The 10,451-nt window shown below is 32.3% G+C and overlaps 3 protein-coding genes across 3 annotated transcripts; 1 reads left to right on the top strand and 2 right to left on the bottom strand.

Annotated features, from left to right (window-relative positions):
• Positions 1-101: 101 nt before the first annotated feature.
• LOC116433315 (BLOC-1-related complex subunit 8 homolog) lies at positions 102-982 on the bottom strand. The gene is made up of 2 exons (XM_031991283.2): positions 805-982; positions 102-706 (listed from the first exon to the last, which is right to left on the bottom strand). The coding sequence occupies exons 1-2, from the start codon at positions 857-859 to the stop codon at positions 249-251; spliced, it is 513 nt and encodes a 170-aa protein (XP_031847143.1). The 5' UTR covers positions 860-982; the 3' UTR covers positions 102-248.
• A 172-nt stretch (positions 983-1,154) lies between these two features.
• Positions 1,155-2,499, top strand: SsRbeta (signal sequence receptor beta). Its single transcript, XM_031991281.2, has 4 exons — positions 1,155-1,304; positions 1,649-1,793; positions 1,877-2,191; positions 2,264-2,499. The coding sequence occupies exons 2-4, from the start codon at positions 1,650-1,652 to the stop codon at positions 2,378-2,380; spliced, it is 576 nt and encodes a 191-aa protein (XP_031847141.1). The 5' UTR covers positions 1,155-1,304; position 1,649; the 3' UTR covers positions 2,381-2,499.
• A 138-nt stretch (positions 2,500-2,637) lies between these two features.
• Positions 2,638-10,447, bottom strand: Gp210 (nucleoporin 210). Its single transcript, XM_031991234.2, has 14 exons — positions 10,136-10,447; positions 9,556-9,827; positions 9,256-9,473; positions 9,045-9,185; positions 8,380-8,969; positions 5,545-8,305; positions 5,131-5,466; positions 4,838-5,056; positions 4,506-4,761; positions 4,193-4,434; positions 3,971-4,120; positions 3,778-3,904; positions 3,634-3,690; positions 2,638-3,550 (listed from the first exon to the last, which is right to left on the bottom strand). The coding sequence occupies exons 1-14, from the start codon at positions 10,282-10,284 to the stop codon at positions 3,366-3,368; spliced, it is 5,703 nt and encodes a 1,900-aa protein (XP_031847094.2). The 5' UTR covers positions 10,285-10,447; the 3' UTR covers positions 2,638-3,365.
• Between the last annotated feature and the right edge of the window lie 4 nt (positions 10,448-10,451).

Raw genomic sequence — 10,451 nt, 5'->3', positions numbered from 1 at the left:
CTGAAGTGTATAGTAAAATAAATTATATTAAATACTTGAAAAATATGAAAATGTTCATCTGCATGTAATAACTAATATTTATAGTACAAAAAGTAACAACATTGTTTTGCTAATATCTCATATATTACCTCACATGCTTGTTATCTCACAAATAAATTATTTCTAATATACATTATTAGTAGTATTTGTATCCATATATTTCGAAATGATATTATAATAACTCAAAATACCAATTTGTTTCTTTCATTTCAATTTGATTTTTGCGTATCACTGGAGTGTCTTGCATGGTTCATCATAGATTCCACTCTGTTTGCAGTTTCCCTTACAACATCAGATATTTCATCTGGTAAGTGATCTAAGGTAGGAATGTGCGCAGACAATCTTTTATATACAGAATCTCTATTACTATCCTTCTTATGTCTACGTTGTTCCTCATATTTCAATTGTTGCTTAAAGAATATTGCACTCTTGATAAACTCTAAGGTATTCTCAAAACTTTTGCCAGCACCATGCATTGTTTTAATAGCACTAACAGCATATTCCACATCGTAACATCTACCTAAAAGCTGTTGCTGAAGAGCTAATACTTCCACACGTTTTTCTACCATAGGTGGCAATGCTTTTCTTACATGTTCTTGAAGCCTATAAAACGCAAGAGATGGTTCATTCGCAACTATATGCATGTTCTCGGATATTCGTTCAGTTGCTACAAAAGAAATAAAAGATAGATCAGTAACAAGTATAATAATAAACTATAACTAAATGTGTATGATAATAAAAAATGTTATCTAAAAGCATTATAACCTTTTTTAACTTTTGTTTCTAATTCTTGATCTGATTGATACACTTTCACAGCCATTATTTAAAGTATGTTGGCAATGGTACAGATTGATACAATATTATAAATATTAAAACTACACAGAATTACAAAGTTGTTTGATACGACAACTAATTTATTTAGAAATGTATGTTTCTCAATAATATTACGAAACAGTAAAAACGATTGATATAAATTATGTTCTCCTATTGAAGTTTTACTTTATAACGTCAGCATGTTTATTAAATATTTCTTCCTCTATCAATAGAATTTATGTAAATATTCATTGACAGATCGATTTGTTTTGGCCGCCATTTTATTAAACACACATTACCGGAAGTTGATCGTTCATACAACGGGTGTTTTCCTTCATCGAAACGTGGCAGCAAAGTGTGTGCTGTTGGCACTTCTCTCAAATGTATTCTCCAACTGTTCCTATGGTGTGATTGTTTCGTTGTTGTGAGTGACACGAGTTCCATCGTACAAGGTAAAATCTAATGAAACAGTAAAATTATTTGATAAATATATAATCAAATCTGACATCCTCATTGTAGAACCTTAGTTAAGATTCTATAAAATACTTTTCAAGCAAATTTAAGTTTTTATTTCAAATGTTTCAGTAATGAATTAAAGCGTTCAATTTTCTCGAATAGTATAAATTATCGGTTTTTCGTGAATAAAGTTAGTACAATTTCATACGTCATATTTTAATCTGTAATTACATTGTATAAGTATTGTCGTAGTATTCGCTAAAAGTGACATATTATCAGTATCTACGTCAATAACTAAAGTGAAAATATTTTATTAAACAGATTTTTTTTAACGTTTCAGCATGAAGTGGCATATAGTATTTGCAGCATTTGCTGCTTTAGTCTTTACCATACACGCAGAAGAAGAAGAAGAAGCTGCAAGATTATTGGTATCTAAACAGCTACTTAACAAATACCTTGTTGAGAATATGGACATTGTAATCAAAGTAAATATAAAAATATGTTTTTTCATAGTCTTACTAATCTTTAATATCTATGTGATGTACTGTAACAATATTCTTATTTCAAGTACACGGTTCATAATGTTGGGAATTCAGCTGCATTAGAAGTAGAAATCACAGATAACTCTTTCCATCCTGATCATTTTACTCATGTGAGCGGGGAACTGAATGCAAGGATAGATCGTGTTCCACCTTATACAAACGTCAGCCATATTGTTGTTGTGAGGCCACGCAAATACGGATATTTCAATTTTACATCTGCAGAAATTTTGTACAAAGCTAAAGAGGATGCACCTAGATTACAATTTGCTCTAAGCAGTGAACCTGGTGAAGCAATTATTGTATCATTCAGAGATTACGATAAACAATTTTCTTCTCATGTTGTAAGTAATTGTATACTTTTAGCTAAACATATGTATTATCAATATAGGTAACTATAAGAAACTTATTTTCAGATCGATTGGGCAGCATTTGCTGTGATGGCATTACCTTCGTTGGCTAGTCCTTTCATGTTATGGTACTCTAGCAAAAGTAAATACGAGAAGTTACTAAAAACATCAAAAAAACATTAATCATGCCAACTTGTTCTAAGTCATCTGAAGGAGGTTGTTTTTCCACACAATTGTAAAAGAAAAACCTGACTGTTCCATCATGTACATCTAATTTTATAATAAATATTATTTATAAAAGATTCAGGCCACTATGCTTAAATCAGTCTTGTGGTTGTTTCAAACCACTAAAACACTTAATAGATTAAACACAAGTACAAGTACAAAATATTACTAAAAAGTACTACAAAATGTTTTAATTCTCATATTTTAAATTTTACATGACGTTTATATAATTAACTTATTAAGATTGTCTACTCCTATCTTAATATGTATACGAGAATTATATTTATGTTGCATCAACATTTATAGCAAAATATATTGGAAATTACTTAATCGTTAAAACAGACATGTTGTAATAAAGCACATAAAAATAAAAATGATGCAGTGCCAATATATTAGAATATTATATAAATTATGCAACTGCCTGGATTATAAAAACTAGAGTATAATAATGTTACACAATGAAAAAAATAAGAAATCACTACTGCCACATTTGCATCGTCACGCAAAGTCACGAGTACGGTGTAATTAAATTTATATTAATTACGTTATTACGTAATTACGTAAATTATTAGCTATATGACTAGGAACCATATACCTCAAATTTATAAAGGAAATATAATCAACGTATCCTAGAAATATACCTGTATTAAAGTCCTGCATCGATTATTCTATCAAAGTATAAAATTGTAAAACTTAAAGTTTTATGTTACAGAATGTACATACTCTTATATATCCGTAAATTAATAGTTGTTGCTATTATCGCTAAGAAATAACGTAAAAATCTTTAATTAATTTTCTAAATGAAGTAAGTTTCAGTGGCAATAAGGCACCAGTTTCTGACGATCGCATATCTGTTTCAAAATGAAACTAGTGAGTACATGATAGTTCCGTTATAAGTACAATGTACATTTACATTGAAATGACACCTTTCTTATCATTTTAATTAAGTGTTCAGCGATCTGTTTCGTTTGCTTGCCGAATAAAAACCACGAGGATCGCCATAAACTGGATCAAACGCCGAAAATGGTCTTATCGGTGTTACTGGAGTTCGCGGAGTAGACATATTTGTACTGTTCATAGTCGAACATGGGGTACTAGTTTTCTTTAACTGCGGTGGACATTTATCAGCTAAAACACACATTAATATTATCTTTATCAGTGAAACATGAATTATCTAACAATTAATTGTTTTGCAACAATGAACTACATACCAAAAACTGCTCGATTCTTTATGTTTAAATCAATGTTTGCCATCTTATTCTTCCATACTATTGCAACAAAAAGAAATAAAATATTAATAAAACACATATGTGAAAAATGTGAATCGTTTAAAATAAATTTAAGAAAATACATACTGTAAAAGCATGTTATTACAATGACTGCAAATGTTCCGAAAGTGTAACGATGGAAGTACATATAATCCACCCAATGAATTCCAGATAATGGTATGAAATTTTCATACTTCGTAACGCGTACGTAAAGCTGAATAAAAAATATGAGTTACTACAGAGAATTAGTAATTTTGGTACTTGCCTTTCATTTACTTACAGATATATTCTGCTTTGTTATATCGTTTGTAACGATAACTTTTTGACCTTGAATTTCATCGTGATTATGCATTAATCGCAACTTATATTGCATTGTAGACTTTGAAATATACTGTCGTGCGGCTACAGTCATTCCATTCGGTACATCAATCTGAAAAGCATTAATAATAAGAAAAGGTATGTTTTCAAATGTATTCCTTCCTTTATGAAGTATTTAACTTACTGTAAGATGATCTAACACAGACTGCAAGCCGTATATTTCAAGTGTTGCGGTTGGAATGGTTTGAGAATGTGTGTTAATAAAAACAATTTCTTTAGCGTCAATATAAACAGGAGGTAGATATGCTACTTCCAAAGGCACAGCTTCAATGTCTTTACTTTGTGCACTTATTTGAATGCGACTTTCTAACGTACTGGAAATTATGTTTGGAGAACCCATAGGTATTACATCGCAATAGTAGAAACCTGCAAGCCAAGATATGCTAACGAATATTGTATGTTAATTATGTCGACACTTTTCGAATTTAAATACCAACCAGTTGAAATATCAAATCGTGGTTTAACAAGGAATAAATCTTTAACTCCCACAGATGAAGTGGATGAAACTAATTGCATGTTACATGTGTAGGGAAATGAGTTTAAAGTAAACGAAGTAAATGTTCTACATCCGCCCAAACCCCTAGATAATACATTATTCTCTTTAACTTGCTCGTCTTTGCTCTTAAGAACAAGAGGAACGCTAAATATTTCGGTTCCTGTAATATTTCGACCTCTCAATGGAACAATAGACACCTGTAACGACAAGGTGAAGGTAGTTACAATACAGATAAGGAATTTTGCAACAATTCAATCATAAATCAAACGGTACCTTCGCAATAGGTTGAATATTCACTTCTATTTCACCTTGCATGTGAGTTGCAAGACTGTGTTTTACAACTGCATAACCCACATTTTTTGCTCTTCCTATTCCTGTAATAGGATCTACTGTTAATACCTCAGGAATTGAAGATTGCCAATAACCTGGATCACCTTCAGGAGACAAAAGTGGCATTGAGAAACATACTATATCACCCACAGTAAGCGTTGTCTAAAAAATAGTATATGCAAAGAATAAAACATTGTGACAGATAAAAAAAAACAATACAAGCTTCTATATAATACCTTCGTCGGAAAGACTATGTCTCCAATCATCATGTGTACATAATCGAACATCCCATTAGGATATTTTTCATTAAACGCCTTTACAACAAGGTCTCCGTTTTCAATGAATTTTGCGGTTACGACGTTTTCAGTATTTATAGTAAACACGGCCAGGTCAGCACGATTAAGCATAATTTTAGCATTAACTGCAGCAGCATGGAACTTCGTTCCAACGTTATCATAATATTCTAGTGCATAGTCCAACTCCATACCCTTGGGTAACATGTTCAATTCTTCGCCATTTCGAATTCGCAAAATCGTTTTTAATGACAACATCATGTAATGAATTGGTTTAATCTGTAACAAAAGAAATTATAGTAAAACCATCTCTGCACTTTAGTAAATTTTAATTTAAAAGTATAAACCAAATCTTACCTCAATAATAATGATCATTGATTGTTTCAAGTTATATGCTTCGGTATTTGTAACAGAAATAACTATTTTTCCACAATTCTCGCCGGCCTTTATAACACCATTCTTGTCAATAGTTACAGTCTTAGATGCTGGAGTTAAAGCATGTGTATCTTCTGAGTCGTTTCCATGCGCGGTTGATAATACCTTGTAAATAGTTGAACCATACTTATCGCGATTTGTTTTCAATTTCAGAACAGAATTCGGGGACATTAATATTACTGGTACGGTAGATGGTAATTCGGGATGCGATAAATGTAACTCCTCAAAAATTTCAATTTTCACAAACGTAGTGAACGTTATATCGCTTTTGAAACCAGCCAACATGTTAGATGGCATTGTAACATTTAAATAAATAGTTGCCAATCCAGGACCAACAGCCCTGGCTCTTAAAGACACTTCATTCTGATATCTGATATTAATACCAGTCCCTTTGTACATATTATGTAAAGTTATTAAATTAGAATCACTCGAAGACCACATGAAAATTAATGGCAATTGCATAGATCCTATGATGAGCGGTGTTAAATATTCTGGGATACCAAAAGCCCAAAGGGGAAATGTTGCACCAACTTTTACTCTACTTGTTGGAACCACAATTTTTATTCCTTCGAGATATAACACATGTATGTCGGCATAGTCTTCAGAATAAATTACTTTATTCCCTTTCGCATTAAGTCCAATAGCTCTAACAGTTATTTTTGTTTGCCCAACTGATTTCCCTTCAAATATACCGTTGCGTTCGACATTCAGAATATCATTATTTTTTGCGGCGAACTCAATTTCTGCATTCGATGGACCTCCCGTTGTCTGGATTTGATAAACGGTTCCTACTAATATCGTTAAGTTTTTTGGAGAAACTCTCAAAGGAAGAAAAACTTGAACGGTTGCTGATTCACTCTGTATTTCTCTATCACCTCCTTTACTTATGAAAGTTAGTTGAGATTCTCCTTCTACCATACCATATATTGTATACAATAGTTGACTATAAGGAGGATTACCATGTTCATTAGCAGGCAATTGTTTAACAACTATACATTCATTATCAACTTCTGCTTTAAATTCTAATGCATTCAAAGATGGCAATTTTATAATGTGACCATTTGTGTCATAAAGTTGTAATGCGGCAACTATACATTTTCCTTTCTCAATTTTATTCACCGTTTCTATTTCTATAACAGCAAGTTGTTGTACTTCGATAACAGCTTCAGCCGGTTTCGACGGCAAACAAAGGTCTACCAAGGCTAAGTTCAATATTCCCGATTTCTTTGGAGTAATACCAATTGCTTTAGTCGACTCTATGTAATGAACATCTGCGATGTCATCCGCGCTCAATACAAATTCATAATAACCAGAACCTTGGCTGACTTGTAAATAATATTTTGCACTAGGTTCGTTCAGTACCATTAATTTATTAGGATTAATGCTGGTATCATTAACTAAAACTATTTCTATAGAAGCTTGTATACGTGGAGTCTCATAGATCCTCCTTTCAGTTTCAATTGCAAATGGTGGCCATTCAGGTATAATTTTTAATTTGCTCAAAATATTCTTTTGATAACCAGTAACCGTAGCTGTTAATGTAAGAGAGCCAAAATGCTTTTTAAACACAATGTTTTGATAATAATGTTTCGGTAAAATTACGTTCATATCTGTGAACGTTTCTTCTATCGAACCTGAAGACATTTCTGGAGAACCTATAGATGAAGGTTTTAAGTTCCAATCAATGTGTAGACTTGTAATGTTGTCAAAAGTCCTTCCTTCTTCGTCTTTCACGATAGTGATAAGTTTTAGTTTTTTATCGCCGTGTGCCATTATTCTTTCTGTATTAAGACTGATAGGACAATTCTTACTGTCTTTGAATTCAGGCTGTAGGTATATATACCTTGGTTTGCCGCAAATAATTCGTACTATTTCCGTTGCATGTGTATTTTTACAGTTCGGCAATAAAGGGATATTTGAAATTGTATACGTTAAAAGCACTTCGCCCAATGCTTTACACATTACTTCAATTACCGATACTTTATATAATCCACCCAATAAATCGCCATGTTCTGTTACTTCGACAATCTTTTTTTCAGATACTTGAACTTTTCGCGAGTAACTCTGAGGTTTATTAGACCATGGATGGGGTCCGCCTCTGAACACTATTTTTCTAGAAGATCCTACGGCCAACAAAGTTTCACGACTACTTGGATGTACTGCTTCTAAAGGTTCGTAGGCCGACACAGTAACGTTATCAGTCAAATATTGACCATTTGCATTGTATACCACTGTTACTTCAGACCTTCCAACATCTACACTTGTGACTGCTATAACAGCACATGCAGTGCCGACAGGTTCTATAAATTTACTATCGTTTTGTATAAAATTACCGTCTGGAATGTATGTTTCAAAAGTAATATCTCTACAATCACTGAAAGGTATTTCTTTAGAGTCCGTTTCGTTAATTAGCTTTCCATACAATGCAATGTGGAGATAAATTGGTTCTCCTACTGCTGCTTCCATACTGTATTCCACCACTTTTAATTTTGACGGTGGTAAAACATACACCTTTGCTGTACCTTTATTATATTGATTTCTTGTCATTGCAACACTTATTTCAGTAACCCCTGCAGCCAAAATTCTAATCCCTCCATTCTGAGAGACTGTCACTATAGATGGATGTCTACTTGACCATACATATGATCCATCTCCTCCACTTGCTTTTAATACTATGTCATACCTATAAAATAACAGAATTGTAGAATGTTATAAATACCAGTATTATAAAACGGTAATTTAATAACAATATTTTACCGTGATTTAGCCTTGAAGTCCCATGGAACAGCCAGTACTTTAGGCTGAACAGTGACTGGTGTGTGAATTAAAAGTTCTGCTCTGGTAGTAGGATGTGATGCGAGAGGAATCTTTTTACCATGCTTATCAATTATACCATAAAGAGTAGCTTCAATAGTCATTGTTCCACACATAATAGGCACACCAATAGCATAAGTACCATTTTGTGTTATTAATTTTGGTTCAAAATATTGTTCATCTAGCTTCATCAATACTTCTACACCTTCTCCAATGTGAAACTTATGATCTTTATTATCATACAACTCAACTATAATTTCATGAGTATGACCAAGTATTAGACCCCAATTTCTGTTAGGCAAAACTGCAAAATTAATATAAGCTACATAATTCACATTGACTGTAGCTGATGGCAAAATAACAGGATATTCGTCGCGAACGTTTTTATCGTGTAAGAACACTTTAGTGCGCCCTAAGGATCGGGCATATGCACAATCATGATCATTATCAATATCTAATATGCCTGGGTGTTCAGCTTCCAAATAATACTGACTGGATGGTAAACTTATTTCTTCTAATCGACCCTGACGAGCCTAAACATAATTCACGTGTAGTTAATAAATAAAACAATATTAACAAAATATATTACATGTATACTAAACACTAACTTGCATTATTTTATATTTAAAACTGTCATGTGCCAGTACTGTTATGTCTGATGGAATGATAATTAAATTAGCTATTACGATCAGTTCTACTTCTATCGGTGGTACATGTTTATATTCTGGATATGGTAGTCTCACTGAAACCTATGGTTAGACAAAATTATAGAATTTTGTGAAAAAATAATATATGTGTTTACATGCAGCATATCTATACCTTCGCTGTACCAGTTTTTATTCCTTCTAATAGTACAATATGTCCCTTCTTACCAACTGCATCTAAAGCAGCGACAGTTGGAGGAGTTTCATATTGTGATTCCTGATAAGTCATGAATCTTAAAATATCATTTGGAGTTTTGCCATCTGTAATACGTTTATCGGCATTCTCAATATGCCAAAGAAATTCAACTCCTGCGAGAGTTGTAAATTCATTTCCTAAGAAAGAACCATAACATAATTTAATAAGTATAATAAATTCAAAATAATATAATGGATATATGTAAATAAGATTATTTACCTTGTTCATCATAGGCTCGTACTTCAAATGCTTCTGGTGCTTCTTCTATATATAATTCTCTTGTGGTCGTAACAAGATTTAAAGAAAAGATTGCATCCACAATAACGTCACACCTTAAAAACTGTCCTGTATTCACATCTTCTGCTAACACTATTGCTGTATTTCTAGTGGATTCCCTTGTTATTGTTTGAATCAAAATAGCCGAAGAACAAGTCCTCTCAACATTTTCATTTATAGGAATTAGCTGAATGATATCCAAACGCGATGTTGACCTGAAATTAATATATGAATTTTGCTGTAACGCTTATGAAAATACAATTTCTTATTTCAATAATATCCGACTTTGAAGATACAATAATTATATTACAAATTACATTCTTTTTCTCACATAAATTTGGAAAATAAACATTACATGCATACATTGTAAAGGGTTACATGAAAAATTAAATATGTATATACATTTTAAAAGAAGATTGAAAGTTAAAAGATCAGTAATAAGAGTGTTTTTACATGAATGAAAGTTCTACGTGAATAAGTAATAAAATAATACAATTAATATTACAAAATAAATAACGATTACCATTGATAACAAGCACCGTCAGTAACTTCTAGAGTAAAATTCACAGCAAAATCATTAAATACGGGCAACAATACCCTGGGCACGTTTAATCTGTGTACTGTAGCATCCGATACTACGCAAAATAAAATGATAAATACCGCAAATATCATTATTTCAGTGAACACTGCCAATTGAACAACAATTCTCTCACGTGTATTCGTGATGATCTACTAAAGTTGGCGGTCTCTAAATAGCTTTCAAACCATAATACACTTTTCGATACAATTATCGACACTTTTAGTCGATTCTCGAACTGCGTCTATATGTATTCATTTCC

This window comes from Nomia melanderi, chromosome 2 (assembly GCF_051020985.1).
Source record: "Nomia melanderi isolate GNS246 chromosome 2, iyNomMela1, whole genome shotgun sequence".
Lineage (NCBI taxonomy): Eukaryota > Metazoa > Arthropoda > Insecta > Hymenoptera > Halictidae > Nomia > Nomia melanderi.
This window is presented reverse-complemented; position numbering and strand designations above follow the sequence as displayed.

Coding starts and splice junctions, on each gene's coding strand:
- LOC116433315 (XM_031991283.2), bottom strand. CDS start 859: ATGGCTGTGAAAGTGTATCAATCAGATCAAGAATTAGAAACAAAAGTT. Junction 707..804: donor AGAAACAAAAGTTAAAAAAG/GTTATAATGCTT, acceptor TTTCTTTTGTAG/CAACTGAACGAATATCCGAG.
- SsRbeta (XM_031991281.2), top strand. CDS start 1,650: ATGAAGTGGCATATAGTATTTGCAGCATTTGCTGCTTTAGTCTTTACC. Junction 1,794..1,876: donor ATATGGACATTGTAATCAAA/GTAAATATAAAA, acceptor TCTTATTTCAAG/TACACGGTTCATAATGTTGG. Junction 2,192..2,263: donor AACAATTTTCTTCTCATGTT/GTAAGTAATTGT, acceptor ACTTATTTTCAG/ATCGATTGGGCAGCATTTGC.
- Gp210 (XM_031991234.2), bottom strand. CDS start 10,284: ATGATATTTGCGGTATTTATCATTTTATTTTGCGTAGTATCGGATGCT. Junction 9,186..9,255: donor TAAAAACTGGTACAGCGAAG/GTATAGATATGC, acceptor GTCTAACCATAG/GTTTCAGTGAGACTACCATA. Junction 3,551..3,633: donor AAAGAATCGAGCAGTTTTTG/GTATGTAGTTCA, acceptor TGTGTGTTTTAG/CTGATAAATGTCCACCGCAG.